The following is a 17,955-nucleotide window of genomic DNA, read 5'->3' on the forward strand; positions in this document are numbered from 1 at the left end:
AGTCTGTCTAAAATAGCAGCTTTTACCTTGGGATACAAGCCAGACTGCTCCTCACTCAATACTCGGTACCCTGCCTGGGTCTCTCCCATCTAGGGGACCAGATAGCAAATGTGAAAAATCGGGACGGGGGTGGGGAGTAGTAGGAGCCTATATAAGAAAAAGACCCAAATATCGGGACTGTCCCTATAAAATTGGGACATCTGGTCACCCTGCTCCCATCAGAAATGGGTGCCACCCAGGCTCCCAAACTGATTCATCCAAACTTGCAGCCCTGGTTACTCTCACAGAAGTGCTGAGAAAAACCTCAGCATTGTTTTCTGGCCCCATCTTTGCCAACCCAGTGCAAGGCCTGCCTGAGCTACCCTCTCCAGGTCCAGTAAGACTCCCTGAAGCTCAGTTCTCCAGATGTTTCAGGAACCACTCCTGTTGCTGGGGTTGGAGTTCCTGGAACTGCTGTTGATTGGCAAGCTGAGCCTCCTGCTATTGCTGTTGACTCTACAGGAGTTGGAGGAGGAGTGCCTGGGTCTGCTGCTGCTGCTGCTCTACCAGTAGACTGACGATGTCCTCTTTCTTTTCTCTGAGTATTAAAAAAAGACAACCAAACAAGGGGAGAAGGCAAATCCTGATCTTTCCTGTTAGCTAATTTAATTTCCTCTCTGTTCAAGGGACCAATCACCAGTGTGCATTCTCCACATGTAGTGCTGCTGGCCTGTCTTTCTCAGCCTCTTTTCATCAGAGCTTAGTTTATTATTCAAACACAAAACAAAGCTATTCTCCTGATCAAAGCAGTTCGCAGAGGCCCAGAGGCCTTTCCCTTCGCATCTTTCAATGCTGCTCTGAGTCTGATAATTGAACAGGGCGACTGGCCCAAGGCCCTTTGGTCCTTAGAGTGGCAGACCATGCCATTACAGCACAGAGGCAGAGTTTTAGTTATGCGGACTGAGAAGAAAGGTTGGATCTTGTACCTATGTAGGAAGAAGAGGCAAGATATAGAAAAAGCCTGTATGTATGGCTCGAGAGAGAAGGCAAGGCAAAAGTGATATACGAGCTCACAGACTGGGTGACCCAGAGGATATTAGTGTTGCCCATGGTTATAGAGAAAAAGGGGTAGGGTGCAGTTCTGGTGGAAAGTAGTATTAAGAACTCAGTTTTGGTCTCGCAGAGTTTCAATCGATGTCTGGATGCTTGAGGGTAATCCACGCAGAGTTGTTCTAGAGATTGGTTGAGATATTGGAATGGGTGGAGGGAGATTTGTGAGTTATCAACATAAAGATGATAGTCTAAGTTAGGCTTGTAGATAAGAGCACGTAGACATAGGGTGTAGTGAGAAAAGTGAAATCGGGTGGGGATAAAGGCTTTGAGGAACACCCATGAAACGCTCAGAACAGTCACTCAATGATACACTGAAGGAAGTGATCAGAAAGGTAGCCCTCTAGCTAATTTAAGGAATGGCAATGAACTTCAAAAGTAATCATGTTCTGCCTATTTTTCTGTATAGAAGCTACCTATAATGAAGAGGCTTTGAGAGAGGGAGGAAAACTGAAGTTCCTGGTGCCCCTCTCTAAAAGAATAAAAGATATCAATTATCAATCCAGTAATGCAATGCAACATTTACACCTTCAGAACTTGACAATGCTTCTCACTGTAGAAGAAATGGGGGTGGGGGGAGGGAGAGAACCACAATAGAAAAAAATATTAGGAATCAATTAATCTACTGAATTAAAAAAAAAAACCCACTGTGCCAGTAAAGTGCTTGACACAGTAGATACAGTGGACATGATAATGCTTTCAAGGCTGCTCTGCCCTCTGAAACTTTCAGAATTTTACTGGCTTTTCAAAGCAATACATAACAAATGGGGGGAAAAGTCTAAATAGATAGCAATCAATATAAATTAAAAGTTCTGAAATGTAGAAAATTGATAAGGAAAGTTAAAGACATCAGGGGAACCTCCATGGCTGGCAGGGCTATGGATAATAAGGAGTTTTTAAAATATATTAGCAGCAAAATAAATTCTAGCTAGAGTATAGGCCCATTACTAGATGGTAAAATTGTTAATGATGCAGAAAAACAGAAGTGTTCAATAAATATTTCTGTATTTGAAAAAAGGAGGATGATGTACTCATATCACTTGAGGATAATGAAGTTCCTTCCAGTCCATTAGTAACTAAGGAGGATGTCAAACAACATCTTCTAGGGATAAACATTTTAAACTCAATGGGCCCAAATGAACTTGCACCCAAAAGAGGCCTAAAAGAGTTGGCCGAGGAGACTGTTGTTAATTCTTAATAAATATTAGAATACTGGGGAAATTCCAGAAGACTGACAGAACATTAGCACTCTTCTAGTATTCAAACAAGGCAAGCAGAATGACCAAGGAAACTATAGGCCTGTTAGTGGGACATCAATCCCAGGAAAATAATAGAAAAGTTGATATGGGTTTGTGACAGATATGACAATATCCTGGAAAACCTATTTTGAATTAAGTAAAGTATCTCAGGAGGTCATTGTGTTAAAAATGCAAATGTTTATGTATTGTTGTGGGATGGTTCTTCTAAGGGGGAGAAAGGATTGATGTAAACACTGCAAAGTGTTATATGTTTCAAAGGACTCTTTTTAAAAAAACAAAACAAAAAGACCTCAGTGGACCAGACAAGACTGAATTTAGTGGAGTGGGATTCCTAGGAAACAATTGGGAAGAATGGAATTCCCTCCGGAGCCATTCTTTTGAAACTGTGCCTCGAATTGAAATCCATTATCTGGCTGATTACCTTTTCACCTATTCAAAAGCCCAAACTAGATAAAGGAAGGACTCAGTAACTCACGGGGGGAGCTAGTTCTGAGTGATAGCTGTTATGAACCTCAGGAAAAACCCTTGTGTGGGGCATGAAGGACTAATTACCAACCAGAGCCCTTGTTGTAGTTAGGGGGTGGTCTCTGGTAAGCTTATTAGCATGTCTGTAGGGTCTTTGTAATGCTTCTGCCTTAGGAATAAAAGTGCTTGCTAAGAAAGAACTTTGCGCTAACTTATAACTGTCTCTTGTCTCTGAGGAGAAAAGTAAAGCAAGCTGGCAGTCTGATTTTGCTGGGGATGCCACAGTATAGGCAGGAAGCTGTGCAGTCTGGAAATCCCAGTCAAGAGAGGGAACAGTGGTGGCTGAGGAGCTTGGTGCCTAGAGTGGGTGCCCTTGCTGGACCATAGAGGGGTAATAAAGGTGCAGTTTCCCTGAAGTGTGACAGGATCCACTTGATAAAGAATGAACGTGTAAGAATATAAGTAATGCCTGTCTGCTTTTATGGGAGATCGGTTTTGTCAAACAATTCTAATTTCATTCTTTGATGAGATTACAAATTTTTAGGAGAGTGGTAGGAAAGAGAAGAAATAAGGTCAGGAAAGAAAAGGACACATGAACAGAGGGAGGAGAAATGAGGGGGACGACAATCTCCCATCCCAGATGATATCTGGGATTTAGCCAGAGCTGGTGGAGATGGTAGTGTCATTTGGGTTCCCCCCCTCCACCCCCTGTCCTGGTGTGGTCAGGACATCCCTCAGGATTTGGATGATGAAGGACCAACGGTGTTAGGATGGATCCCAGGGTCCTGGCAGATGGTGGAGGTGGCAGCCATGATGGTGAAACTTGCTCCTTCCTCTTCTTTCAGTCAGCAATTGTATTCATTTCCAATCTCTCTCCACTCTCCCCCATCCCCCAGTCTTTTCTTTTAAGGACCCCAGAGGGAGCGATGGGCAGAATAACTTGTTTTCTCATTGCTTAGTTCACCGATTAGGCCTAATTTCCAACACACCAATTTTGGTCCATTAATTTTCAGTCCCACACTTCTCTTCTTTACAGGGCATGATTTTAACACAGTCCTTGAGGTGTCTCAGTCGGCCTTTTTGTTTACACTAATTCAGTCTTTCTTTCTCCCTTTTTCCCCTTTTCCCATCACTATTTATTGTTATAGGTTATCATGACATTTTGTGGACTTTTATCCAGTTTCCCCACAGCTAGACTCACAACTGGAGTAGGCCTACCAGGCCCCAACTATCACTACAACTCCCTTCTGGTCCTAAACTGCATGAATCTATGAAAATTAATTTAGAATTTGGGGGACATAAGTTAGTCTCCAAAACTAACAATGATATTATCTATGTGTAGCAAAAAATCTTTTGTGTTACTAGAAAGCAACAATGCAGTATGTTGTTTTAAGCTGATGGAGGCACATCCATATCAATATTTATGCTATAGGAAAGAAATTGTGACAAACTGTAAAATCTACATGTAAAATCCTGACCCCATTGAAGTCAATGGGAGTTTTGGCATTGATTTTAGTGGATCCAGGATTTCACCGTGTGTATGAAGGACTTCATACTGTACCTGCAACTTGTAATATGGAAGCACTGCCAACCGTACCTGTAAACTAAAACAACCCTCCTGCCGAGTATTTGCATACTCATAGGAGTGCTTTATATTCTTGACCTGTCTGCGTGCATTTATCTAGATTATATTATCATTTGATGGCTTGTAATTATAAATGTTTAGCAAATCACAGAAGCAGACAAATCCTCTGAAATGGTGTGATTATGTTGACTGAGGATCTTGGTGCCATCAGTGTAACTGGGTCTGAAAAGCAAGACTTTAAGGGGAAATGTGCATTACGACTTAGTTTATTTAGTTTTAAAGAATTAAATTACCTTATGAAGTAAGATTACAATATTACTGTCTAAGCTTTAGAATATATTTCTGATTTTGACATGTATACCTGTAAACGGGATGTAATGAATTACTTTTTACCTGACACTTGTATAGTTCTCATGGCATGTCATGCCATGCAAATTAGAATGGCAATATCGAAGAATTATCAGCTCAAAGTATCATTGCAAAGCAGTAAGGTAGTGCAGCTGCTCTGTGAGTGAGCAGGATTAGGACAGAATATGAATGAGTCATTTTCTGAGGTTAGCATTCTCCTCCTCAGAGTTTCATACTTTGCTACTACAGGCTAATTTAGATCCTTAAATTAGCAGCTACTTTAGGGAGAAATTTTCAGATGATCACTTTTTATCACTTGAATGTCTTTAGTTGTATGTCATTTTAATCTCTAGGGAAGCTGAGATTTCAAAATTACCAAGGGGGATGGTGAAGAGCTGGCTGGGAAAGCAGGAGTTGACTGCTTTGATGAGTTTCTGCTGTTTCAGTGGAAGAAATTGACTTGGATAAAGTAGTAGTGAGGTGGAGGACAATGGCTTTTATCCTCTGAAGGTGTTTCTAGTTGACAATATTTAATTTTTTTTTTTAAAAGGAAAAGGAAATCAAATCAGTGAAACAGTAGAACGTTCCACTCAGATTAGGTTATTTCAAACTGAGCCATTCTCTGTGGGGATTAATTATGTCAATTATTGAATTAGAACATATTTGTAAAGTTGTTTTTTTTTTCATGTAGAGTGCTGTGTACGCAATATGCAGCTCCTCAAACTAATGCTACAATTTAGAGACTATTGATCAGATAATTATATAGACATGGCATGGTAGGATTTGGGGTTTGTAGCTTTTGCCTGAAGGAGTTGAACTCGATGATGAGGTGGAGGGGTCATCACTATATAATATTTTTAATACTGTATTAATCACCACTGCTCTGGGATGTTTTGGTATATGTTAATGGGAGTAGAATGGAAGTGAAGTGAGAGAATCAATGAGGGAATTCTGTGAAGGTTGTCTTGAATATTTATTATTACTAGTATATATTTATATTATGGTAGCACCCAAAGGCCCCATTCGGGATTGGGGCCTTGTTGTGCTGGGTAGTGACCCGATATAACATGAATTCAGATATAACGCGGTAAAGCAGTGCTCCAGGGGGCGGGGCTGCGCACTCCGGTGGATCAAAGCAAGTTCAATATAACACGGTTTCACCTATAACGCGGTAAGATTTTTTTGGCTCCCGAGGACAGCGTTATATCGAGGTAGAGGTGTATTTGTAATCTCTCATTTTATACATCCCTCCAGACATTTCTAACTGTACATTTAAAAGTGAAGAGCTATCTTCTAAATAGATAGATCCAAGCAGAACAACACAATGTGGGATGTGTTTTTTGTCTTGGGGATCTCATACACAATGGCGCAGCATACCTGTAATTTTATTTGTCATCGTTTGCGATGAAATAGATGCTCTGTTTCTTAAAGGGTCTCTAGTGGCAGAAAAACAAAGCTGCCAACTAAATAAATCATCTCTGAATATTTTACACACTAGGTGATATTCTAGTATCAGCGTGTAAAACAATCAGCTGACCAGAAAATGATGGGGTTAATTACAGATTAGCAGCAGCAATACCCTAAAATGTCCTAAAGATATTGTGTGTTTCACAACTGTCTGCTTGTTATAGGTTTGTTGTCTATTGTGACCTCTGTAAATTCCACAGTCTTGCATTTGATACAATTATGATTATTGCATTATCTTGTGAAAGATCATTTCCTGGAGTGTTTGTGTTACATTACTTTGTTTTAAGAGTCTTTTATTTAACAAAGCTAACAAAGATAGGGGACCCAAGGAATCCCAGTCTGAACAGGAAGTCTGTCATAAATTACCACTCAGAGGAATTAGTTTTCTTAGCAGAGGTAACCTTCTAACAAAAGTGGTGCAAAACTGTGTTCCATAGTTTTGGAAATACTTTAGGGTGATACTAATAATGTATATTTGGGGGCGGAGAATACTTCTAACACTGAAAGTTGTTTCTTGTAAAGGTTTCACTGTAACATATAATGTACTTTGGATAATTAAGTAATTTACTGTGCACTAGATTTTTTTTTTTAATGGTATCTACTTGTTGTATCCTTGTGCTTTCCTCTTCTAGTTGACAACCACAGCCCTCCCAGGGAGGACACTCCTACTGGCAGTATGGATTCTCTTTCTTCTCACTCTCCTACACCTGCAGTCTCCAGTAGCCCCCCTGAGCCAGACAAAAATCACCTTATTCTGGAGAGTGGAGACCTAGCGGACTGGGCAGCCAATCAGTAAGTAACATTATTTCAGTTGGTTCTGAAAGAGGAGACAGTTGCACTGACACCCTCTCCCCGCCTACGTTGGATGCAACTGAGTAACTTTTTGAAGTGATTATACTTGGTTTCCATTGCTACAACTATGGGGAGCGAAGCAGTAAGTGAATAAAAAATTGATCTGTCTCATGTCTCAAAATGGTTCTCAAAATACAGTTCTGCATCCGACAGTTATATCTGCTAAATCAGTGTCTCTCAACCTTTCCAGATTACTGTACCCCTTTCAGGAGTCTGTTTTGTCTTGTGTACCCCAAGTGTCACCTCACTTGAAAACTACTTGCTTATAAAATCAAACATAAAAATATAAAAGTTTCTCAGCCTGGTATTACTGGAAAATTGCTTACTTTCTCATTTTACCATATAATTATAAAATAAATTGATTGGAATATAAATATTGTACTTACATTTCAGTGTATCATATATAGAGCAGTATAAACAAGTCATTATATGAAATTTTAGTTTGTACTGACTTTACTGGTGCTTTTTATGCAGCCTGTTGTAAAATTAGGCAAATATCTAGATGAGTTGAGTGCCCCTTGGAAGACCTCTGCGTACCCCCAGGAGTACACATACCCCTGGTTGCGAACCACTGTGCTAAATTATATTTTAGCTTTTTACTATGGAAAGTCAAGGTGTTTTACTACTAGCAGTTTCATGATTTACACTGTTTTATTTAGGCACTGCATTTGTAAAGTATTCGGTGCATAATACATTACCATTGTTTTATTTCAAACCACTGGGTCCCCCATATACCTAACCTGAAGAAGTGTCTATATGCTGTAGTAGCTGTGGGTGGTAGTATGTTACCATCAAGATGTATGGCCAAATTCTGTCCTTGGATACATACATACAGCACCTGTTAAAGTTAATAGGAGCTGAACATTGCTATTCAAGGACAGACTTAGATCTATATAATATATTAACATATAAAAATGCCTGTATTTTCAATTAATTTGCAGTTTGTCACTTGAATAGGCTTTTTAGCAGTTAGCGAGCTTGATTCTAGTTCAGCAAAAAGTGACATTGCAAGTTTTAGTACACTGGGGCTCAATTCACAACACGGCCATGCCTGAGACATAAGGAGGCTGACATTTTTTATCATAAATCAAACTCTGAGTGAATTCCCTGGTTTACTATTCATACAAAATTTAAAATGTCATGGAAAAAATCTCTAACCTTGAAAGGCAAAAAGGTGAATGAAGTAAGTCTGGAGAAGAGATTTGCTTTTTTGTTACGTATATTTTCCATAATGCCATTTTGAGTGGCCTGGCCTGCTTATATGATATAAATGCTATATATATCATTGGTAAATACTTATTAATTGTAATAACATTTTTCCCAAATGGGGCAAAAGAACAAAAGTCTTTAAGGCATCCATGTAATTACAGCTGGGTTTATTTGCTCTCGTTTATATGGATGTGCTTTGGGCACTGTTGTCTCTGTGTTGGGAGGTAATTTTCTTCACCTTTTATTTTTTTTTTTGGCTTGTAGTTAAAAGTGATGCAAATCCATAATGACTTTCCATGCAAGTGGTAACTTTCAGTAGAAGCATGAAATTCCTCTTTTGTCTGCAGTTTTTCTTCTTGAGGTTTTCGGTCAGGAAAAGGTGTGTATATGCAGGCTAGCTAGGAAAATTGAATTTAGCAAGACATTCCCACTGCCGAGCAACTGCAGGAACATTGAGGTTTAAATGCTCCCATGCATTTTCCTAACTCTGCATTACTGCATCTTTCTACTTTTTCCTTTGAAGATCTGATAGTTTTTGTAGGGTTACCATACGTCCGGATTTTCCCGGACATGTCCGGTTTTTTGGGCCTCAAATCCCCATCCTGGGGAAAATCCCCAAAAGCCGAACATGTCCGGGAAAATAGGGAGGTGCTGGGCCCAGGGGTGCTTGGCCAGGGGCTGGCCCAGGGTGCGGGGCTGGCAGTGCTGGGCTGGGGCCCGGGCCGGGGCCGGCGGTGCTGGGACAGGGGTGCTCGGCTGGGGGCTGGCCCGGGGGTGCGGTGCGGGGCCCGGCCCGGCGGTGCAGGGCCAGCGGTGCTGGGCCGGGGGTGCGGTGTGGGGCCGGGCCGGGCCCGGCGGTGCAGGGCCAGCGGTGCTGGGCCGGGGGCCGGCAGTGCTGGGCCGGGGGCGCGGTGTGGGGCCGGGCCGGGCCCAGCGGTGCGGGGTCAGCGGTGCTGGGTCGGGGCTGGGCCGGGGGCCGGCGGTGCTGGCCTGGGGGTGCTCGGCCGGGGGCTGGCCTGGGGCTGGCACCCCAGGGCCCGAGCCGAGCCAGGCTGGAGACGCTGGGGCCGGGGCCGGCCGCCGGAGGCAGCCGCTCGGTTGGGGGGGGGGGCAGACTGGGACGCGCCTCCCCCCCCCCCCCCCCCGCCCAACTCACCTGCTGCCTGCTTCAGGCTTCCCGCGAATCAAATGTTCGCAGGAAGCAGGGGAGGGAGCGGAGTTGGGGCGGGGACTTTGGGGAAGGGGTGGAGTTGGGGCGGGGGCAGGGCCCGGGGCCCTGTGGAGTGTCCTCTTTTTGGACACTCAAAATATGGTAACCCTAAGTTTTTGCTCAATGGGAAGTACTGCTGTTACTTCAGGTTTGCAAATAACACGCAAACACATCATACACTTAGTTTATTAGTCAAAAGCTGTTTGCCTCTCCCACCCGCCTCGTTTGAGGAGTGGAAGGGCTGAGCCTTAACAGGTTGGTTTCAAAGCAGCACATTCTCTGTCACATTCTTCATGAAATAGTTTCTCTCCCACTTCCTGTAGACCCAGAGAGCCTTAAACATGGGGAAATCACTGTGGTCTCACATGTGAGGGAGTGGTTGGTGGGAGAGGGAAGCAGGCTGTGGAAAATATGCATGGAGGACTTTTTCAGTCCTGGTGCACCATGGAATACTGTACTCTGCACAGCACTCTCTTTTTCTGCACGTGTTGGGGAAAGCTGTGGACTGGGAAAAGGGCAGTGGACTGGCTGGTGGATTTGTCACTGTCACTGCATTGATCTGCTAGCCCCAACCACCCCAGGAGAGATTGTGCATGAAAGTGGACTCTGCTACAGGCCTTAGGCTGCAGTAGCAGCTGAGGAATAGCTCCACTGATGGTTCACAATTTGAGGAGGAGGATTTCAGACTGATTCCTAGCCCATTTTTCTGAAACTTTGCACAGTGGTTGAGGAATCAGACAAAAAGTACTGCAGGAAAGCAATGCGTAGAGTCTCTAATGCAGTGCTAGTGTGTCAATACTAGAACTGGTCAGAGAAATCACAGCGCTGCAAGCTATTCCCCTTGGAGAGGTGGAGTACTTGCAGCGCCGCGGCAGCGCTGTGAATCCTCAAGTGTAGCCAAGGCCTCAGTTTCATTCTGATTCAAAACAAAACCCCCAAATTTTGAAATCCTCCACAAAATAGAATTACTGTTCTCCACCCAGCTATCCTGGGAGCCCTGGCTCTGGGACAGTCCACTGGGTAGGCTGGCCCAGAGCCAGAGGCATTGGAAAGTCCGCCTGAGGCTGCTGAGGAGCCAGCCGGGCAAGCTGGCAGGAAGCCAGGTAGGTTTAAATCTGCCTGACAGCCAGGGTTCTATCAGAAACTGACCGGTTTCCAGCAGAAGTTCATCAAAATCAATGTGGTTCTGTGGACTGTTTCAATTTAGACACATCAGCCAGTTCTCAGTCCAGCTCTTGTAAATACCATTCTGAGCCTAGGTCAGATGGAATGCAGGAGAATCTGGTTTCTCAAGTTTCTGCCGATGTTTATAACTTGTGGGTAGTAGTTGTAGGAGATCAGTCGCAGTGGAGCTATTAATTATGTATGCAGTGAATAAGGAAATGGGTGACTTAATTGCTGCAGAAGGCTCATTGGCTTTGTTTCCTAGGAGGGTATTGCATCAGAGTTCAAGATATTTCAGATGCTCCAAAGTTATTTTCTATCAATAAAGCAGTTTTCTATAAACAGATTATCCTCAGTTACATGTGATAGAATAGTCCATGGCAAGGAGAACCTTTTGTGACCCCCCACCCCCACCCCACCCCCACACACACACCCACAATGCACAGAGAAAAATGCTGATGTCTCTTGACATCAAAAGGGGAAAGATACAGCTAGAAGAGAAAGCAAGGATGGTTGCTCGTGAGAAGGCAGTGCCATGACTACACTTGTACAAAAATCTCCACTCTAGGCAAGCATTAGTGCTCCTCAAATGGCATCAAATATCCTTAAACCCAGGGCTATTTTGTTAAAAGTTTTCTGTTCTTTTCAGGACACAGTGCCATATTGCATGTCTGTGAAACAAAGGCACAGCAGTCAAAAGAGCTAACAGCGTAAGGGAATCATTAAGAAAGGGATAGATATTTGGGCCCCATTTCATGGGCTTTCTCCAGGTGCTTTACACCTCCGTGGACTGTTTGGTCAAGCTCAACTGGACCCGATCAAACCTGTCAGCTTCGGGCAAAGGGTGTGTCACGGCTGTCCGCTGTCAGGCCAGCTGTACACTGTGGCCATTGAGCCTTTCCTCCCATCTCCTCCACAGGAGGTTGATGGGGTTGGTGCTCTGCAAACTAGAATTGCGGGTGTTCCTGTCAGCGTACACCGATGATGTGCTCCTTAGGTCTGGGGCCCGGGCGACCTGCTGCCAGTGAAGGCCTGCCAAGCCATCTCCTCAGCAGCCTCCTCCACCTGGGTTGAGCTCTGGCCTGATGTTTGGGGATGGGTGACAGGTGAGCTCCCTTCCAGTCATGCTTCAGGCCATTCAGTGGAGTCCAGGTCTGCTGCTCTATCTGGGTGTTTACCTTTCTGCCACCCATCCCTCTCTGCCAGAGAACTGGCAAGATTTAGAGGGCAGAGTGGCTGAGCGGCTGCAGAGGTGGATGGGACCACCTCAGTGCCTTTCCCTGTGGGGGAGGCCACTGGTGCTCAATCATCTGGTCCTGTCCATGCTCTGGCACTGGCTCAACATCCTGAGCCTGGCCCCAGGTATCCTGGCCGGGCTCCAGAGGCGTGAGGGAAAGCTTGGTGCACGTCTACCTGGAGTGCGCCAAGTTGCAGCCCCTTTTCCGGCTCCTCCAGAACCTTCTGTTAGGTTCTGGCTGCACTTTTCCCCACACCTCCTGATCTATGCACATCCTGTCCATGACCCCACAAAGTCATGAGACTTTCTCATCAACCTCTTCCCGGTGCTGGCCAATATGGCCATTTATAAAACCAAGAGGAGGATGCTGGATGGGGAGGTGCTCTGCAACTGTGGGTATTCTGTTCTGTTCCTCCCTTCAATCATACATCTGGTCCAGTTCCTCTGGGCCACGTCCGCTGGCTCCCTAGACACCTTTGAGGAGCAGTGGGCACTGTTCAGGATTCTCTGCTCAGTGTCCCCCTCAGGATCCCTGCTTATGGCCTTATGACCTCACACCTGTCCCTGTTTTCTTATTAGATGTCCCCCAAAATCATTTGAGCCCTGTGTTTAGTCACTCCTCCTTTTAGGCTGAGGGAGGGGCTTTCAGATGTGCCCACTCACCTCCTGGAACTCATAGGTGTTCATTCTCTGCACTGTCACAGTTGCTCTAAGTTAAAATGGCCAAATACTTCTGTTTAAAAACTGTGTTCTCTTTCTCACTGTTCAGGTATTGCAAAGGCTGTTTCTCCAATTCTATCTTTAGTCTGAATTGTAAAATATTACTTTTTACCTACTTTTAAGTTTGTATTTCTTTTTAAATTTATAACTCATATAACTCCACACAGAAAAGGGAATTGTCCTAGTGATGTGTCTTCTCCCCTCTGAAACTGGAAGGGAAATGTCTTGTGACTTAAGCCATAGAAATTATAATTGGATCTATTTGATATTCCTGGTTCTGAAACAGACTTTGGTGTGTGACTCCTGTCACTTAATCGCTCAGTACCTCAGTTTTCTTCATGCCTAAAATGAGGATGATACTTTCCTGCTTCAGTGTGTTGTTGTTTTTTAAAGCCCTGTGAAATCCTTGGCTACAAGGCACGAAGAAGTGCAAAATATTTTACTGCTTTAATGAAGAAGAACAGTTGACACCATGTAATTTTTTTTTCTGTGTTGTGTAGACTCTAAAGCTGAGCCAGCCATCCACCTAGTTTCATCCAGTGATCATTTGAAACAGAGGAATGTGAAATCACTCACGGCTGAAGGTTGGAGAGATGCATTTGCAATAGTGCTCCTGTACTGAGTTGCCTAGGGAAATGCTCTCTTTGGGATTAAACCTTTTGTAGATGAAGGTGAATAACAGTAATATTCAGCCTTGTTAAAGAAGTAAATGTTTAAGAACACAGCAAAAAATGCCCAGAGCTCCTAAATGTTTGTTTAGTGTTCTAGAGAGCTACTGTTGCCGCTTAATAATTATTTGTATTACAGTCCAGGGACCTTTTGTCCTAGGCACTGTACAGTAGTGATACTCAGACCTCAGTGGTTCAGGAGCCAAGTTAGTGGTCAACATTACCCAAAAGAGCCACAGTAGTGTGAATTCATTGTTTCCTTTCCTATAGTACTATAAATTCATATTTAAAGAGTATGATGGGAAATATTTAGTTTATATATATTACAATACCAGTATTATATTATCAATGTGACCGCATTACAGTAGACACAAACTGTATTATCTGTGTGCCTTTTCTGAAACGCACAAAAGAAATTTGTATAATAGTGACCAGGGCTACATTTGACCATACTGTTTGTGTTTTGAGTGAGTCTCAGCCCTGATCAAGAACCCTGTTCTGGAGCCTCATGGCTTCATCAGAATATGGCGTCTCCCTCTCTCCTGCAGGCAGTTTCCTTCTCCTCTTGCTGGTTTGGTAGGCAAACAGGTTCCTTATTCCTCCAAAATCCTGTCCCATTTTGTTCCTCTCTCTTTCTTCAGCTTCGTCTCCTTGACTCATCTAATGTCTGTGTTTTTAAACGGCTGAACTAACACCTCACGTTTGTTCTCTCTTCTGGGGAAATTCCACTGCTCCAAACGCCCCTGCCTGAGATCACCTGGAATTAATTGGATTCTTCCAGCTCAGGCACCTTCCTTAGTATACTTATTGCCTTGCCAGAGAATAGTCATTAGAATGGTAACAACTTATTTTGTTTGTCTGTAGCTTCTTCCAGACAGGGTGTGTGATATATGACAGGGTCCTTGTCAGCCCATGGTTAGTTTATTACATAACGAGAGTTAGAGTTATACATAGAGCTCATAAAATAAATCCTAATTCATAAGATGTTCATAGACAGATTCCCCAAATCATCAGAGTGCCTTTCTGGGTGTCTGTGAGCAGTGGGTGATGAAACTAATGATAAAAGCAAAGCAACAGTAAATCTCAGGATGGCTGAAATCCTGAAGAGGAAAACCAGTGTCAAAGAAACTGTCAGAAGGCAGGGGAAGGAGGAAATAGCAATGTCCTGAACACAATTAAAGTCTTGAAGATAATTACTCCTATTTGTCTGACTACCAAATGAATTCCCATTAGCCTTGTTATGTCTACAATCAGTAAGCTTATCTCCCTGGAAAACTGAAGGGGTTCCTTTCTGTAGCTTTGGGTGGTGATGCAAATTCACAATCTCTGTACAGGTGGCAGGTGACTTTAATGAAAGTCTTGAACCTTGTTATGTTCCTTCTGTGTGATTATCTGAGGTCTTTTAAGTTATTTTAGAGGAAGAACATATTTAAACAGCTTTAAAAAAGACATGATCCAATTATACAGAAATCATACGCACTAGTTGTGCTCATTTTTGTAGAGTGCTATTGTTTCATCACTGTCACCCACTCAGTGACTGCAGTTTTTGGAGGTGTGTGTGGGTATTTGGCACTTGTTTTAATTCTGCCTTTTGTGGTTCAAGGGCAGTAATGCCCACCATTTTTGCAACTCCATTGAAACAGGCACGATCTAACTTGACTCTGAGGTCATGTGTTTCCTACAAGAAACAGGGTTGGCTATCGCCTAGACTGTCTTCAAAACGTGGGTTAGACAGCTAGAAACACTGCACTAGAATCACTGTGTCATATTATATGGGATAATGGTATACATGTTATGAGAGGGAGTGTTATAAAATAATGGGCTATGCATTGCAGACTATTTTCCTCTTTCTCATACAGCGGCTCTTTTCAATCCAGGGAATACAATTACTCTTGATTTCTGGAAGAGGAACAGCCTTTGGTCAGGGGTTTGCTGTAGTATACAGATATACATATGCTTTATTTTGTTCTAACTAAATTATAATTTTAAAATGCTTTACCCTAGGACAGTTGTTGTAGATGTATGCTTTAGATTTACCAGACTGGCATGAAAGATCATTGCTCTAATGTGTTAGCTGCTCCACTGAGACTTCACAATCTAGGTTTAAAGAAACCTCTGTTCCAGTGTTGGCTAATCCACTTCTGTACAAATGAAGAAGATTTATGCGTGCTCTGTGTACTGTACATGTTCCTTCCGCGTGGTGGTGGGTCTTTTTCTTAAGCCCTTTGGATCCTGTCCCCTGCTCTGGCTCAAACTACAACAGTCGAAACTGCATCCAACGGTGTATCCCCCCACCCTCACCAAAAAGTCTGAGCTTTCATACAGTGAGAAAGTTTAATATGCATGGAGTGTGTTGTCTGGTGCTGGAGAACATTGGATGGCATATTGAATCAGAAATAGCCAATACCTTTTGATACATGTCTTATTGTAACAAACCATTTTAAAAGCACTTTCACAGAGTTTTGTGTGAGTAATATAGTGTGATATGACAGACACAGGGCTGCCAAATCCTTCTATGAAATAAATCTGTTTTCTAAAAAGTTAGAGTGTAGATTCTTTTCACAGGCTCTCTCTCTTGCTTGCTCTCAAGATAAGAGGCTCCTCAGTAGCTGTGTTACCTTAGGAACCAGCCAGATAAACATCCAATAAAACCTTGTTTTCAGGAGTTTGTTTCTGAATATCTGTATGAAATCTCTAGCTTATTTTCAGTAAGGCTGCCCCCCCCCTCCCCCCCCCGTCCATGGACACCGATTCTCTATACCAGACAATAACGTTTCTTCTCAAAGAGAGATAATTATGTCAGGGTTTGTTTCCACAGGAAACACATTGCATTCATTTCAGACTTTAGGCGAGTGGATTTCTTTAACAGACTGCCTTAAATTTGAGATAAGATATACTAGTAGGTTTTTATTATCATCTTGGTAAGCAAGGCTTTTCTTACGACTTTATCTTTAAATATCTTTTTATGTAAATAACTTTATCACAAATATCCTTTTAAAAAAATCCTGCAGTAGGGGGCTTGTGCAGCACAGCATTTGAAAGATCTTTTGTATTGAGTAAAAACTTCTGTTTAAAAATAGAATCAAATCACTGGTTCTTCAGGTAGCCAATTATAGTAAATAAAAAAGAAAATCTAAAATACAAGTAGGTCAGGTGGCTACTTCATATTTTTGTTATTAGTGATTGTTTCACCATGTTATGTTCAGAAATAGGGTTTTTCATTGCTGCATCATAGACCATGAACTCTTGATCTGTAACCACAAGCTGAAACTGACAGGCGAATTCAAGAGAAGTACCGCAGTGCTTTCTCTACAGCTGAATCGTATTAAGAGAATACATCAAAAAGTGGGGGAGGGAGTAGCACAGAGCTCAGAGGTGCCTGCATTTCTAAAGGTTTTTCCACTGGAAATATGGGATTCATACTAGGCTCCCAGAGAATATATCTACATTTGTATTCAGTTTTATACTGTGCCTCAGGTGAGGGGCAGTGCATTCTTATTGGTTGATACACTACTGATCATCTTGTGTAGTAATTGACATAACATGAGCCATACATATTGATCTGAGCATTTCATTTCTTTGCCTACCCCTCTCCGGACACATCCTTTCCCCCCCTTCCTACCCTCCCCCACCAACACTCAAAGGGAACCCATCTTTTATGTTGTATGCATCCTTGTGAATTATGTTTCTGGATGAGAGATTTTTAGTAAAGAATGTAAGTTTTGTTTCTAACCCCTCCACCTGATCTCTCTCTCTCTCTCTCTCTCTCTCTCACACACACACACGCATGCACAAAACGAGTTTTTTCACTGGTACAGCTGGTCAAATAATTAGAAACAAAGTAATACATTTGGTAGGGGTTTTTTTGTTTTGTTTTTTAAACCAAATATTCATGAATGAATGTGTTTATTATTCACTGGTTGAGAGCCAAGGATGCCAAATCTGATCTGCAATTCTAGAAGGCACTTCATTTGGTAGAACATCCTGGAGCTGTTGGTGGTTGCTACATTTAGTGGTTTAAGTGGGTGCTGACATACTTTAATTTTGGCAATAGAGTAAACGAACCCAGAATATTTTTTCCCCTTTCTCTATACTTTATACAGGTTTCAGAAATCAGTCTGGCACTGATTTTAAAGTGGGAAATGTTGAATGTAAATAAAAAACAATCAATATGATGTTTTTAAATGTTGGGCTTATTTAGATATGAACATACTTTAAGACCCCCAGCTGATGTAAATCACCATTGAGCCATTGAAGTCTGTGAATCGGGGCTTTAATATTTTCAGGCATGTACAAGTCTGCACGTTATGTAACCATTAATGTAGTCAGACTAGCATCGTTAGCCCTCCAGGATGATTGGTGATGATGCCTGAATGAATGTTACTAACATGTTTGTGATTTGAACTGTGTTTTTACATAGGTGTTGCTTGCACTTCAGCACCTTTATTCCAAAAAAGTTCATTTTTTTTAACCACTTGGCCTTTTTTGTGTGTCCTGAAATGAGATTCAAAATAGGGAGAAACTTCAGGTTTTTGGGTCTTGTAGTTTTTTTAACATATGAAATTCCTCCTTCCTGGCACGTGTGCATCCAGGCATGCGTGCACACAATATATAATATTCTTGGATGGTAAAGTCATTGGGACTTCTCATCAGTTCTGTTCACAGATGAGCACATTGTTTAT

At 42.6% G+C, this 17,955-nt stretch overlaps 1 protein-coding gene across 10 annotated transcripts in view; it reads left to right on the plus strand.

The window, feature by feature from the left end:
* The window catches only part of ARHGAP10 (Rho GTPase activating protein 10), a 257,127-nt gene that overhangs the window by 224,854 nt on the left and 14,318 nt on the right, over window positions 1–17,955 (plus strand). For 8 of the 10 annotated variants that reach the window (XM_065597784.1, XM_005284263.4, XM_065597785.1 and 5 more), the window contains one exon: window positions 6,846–7,005. In XM_065597784.1, coding sequence (XP_065453856.1) covers window positions 6,846–7,005 — 160 coding nt within the window. Of the gene's footprint in view, window positions 1–6,845; window positions 7,006–13,105; window positions 13,277–17,955 lie in introns of all 10 variants that reach the window. The other 2 variants (XR_010601805.1, XR_010601804.1) reach the window with 1 other exon arrangement.

This window comes from Chrysemys picta, chromosome 5 (assembly GCF_011386835.1).
Source record: "Chrysemys picta bellii isolate R12L10 chromosome 5, ASM1138683v2, whole genome shotgun sequence".
Lineage (NCBI taxonomy): Eukaryota > Metazoa > Chordata > Testudines > Emydidae > Chrysemys > Chrysemys picta.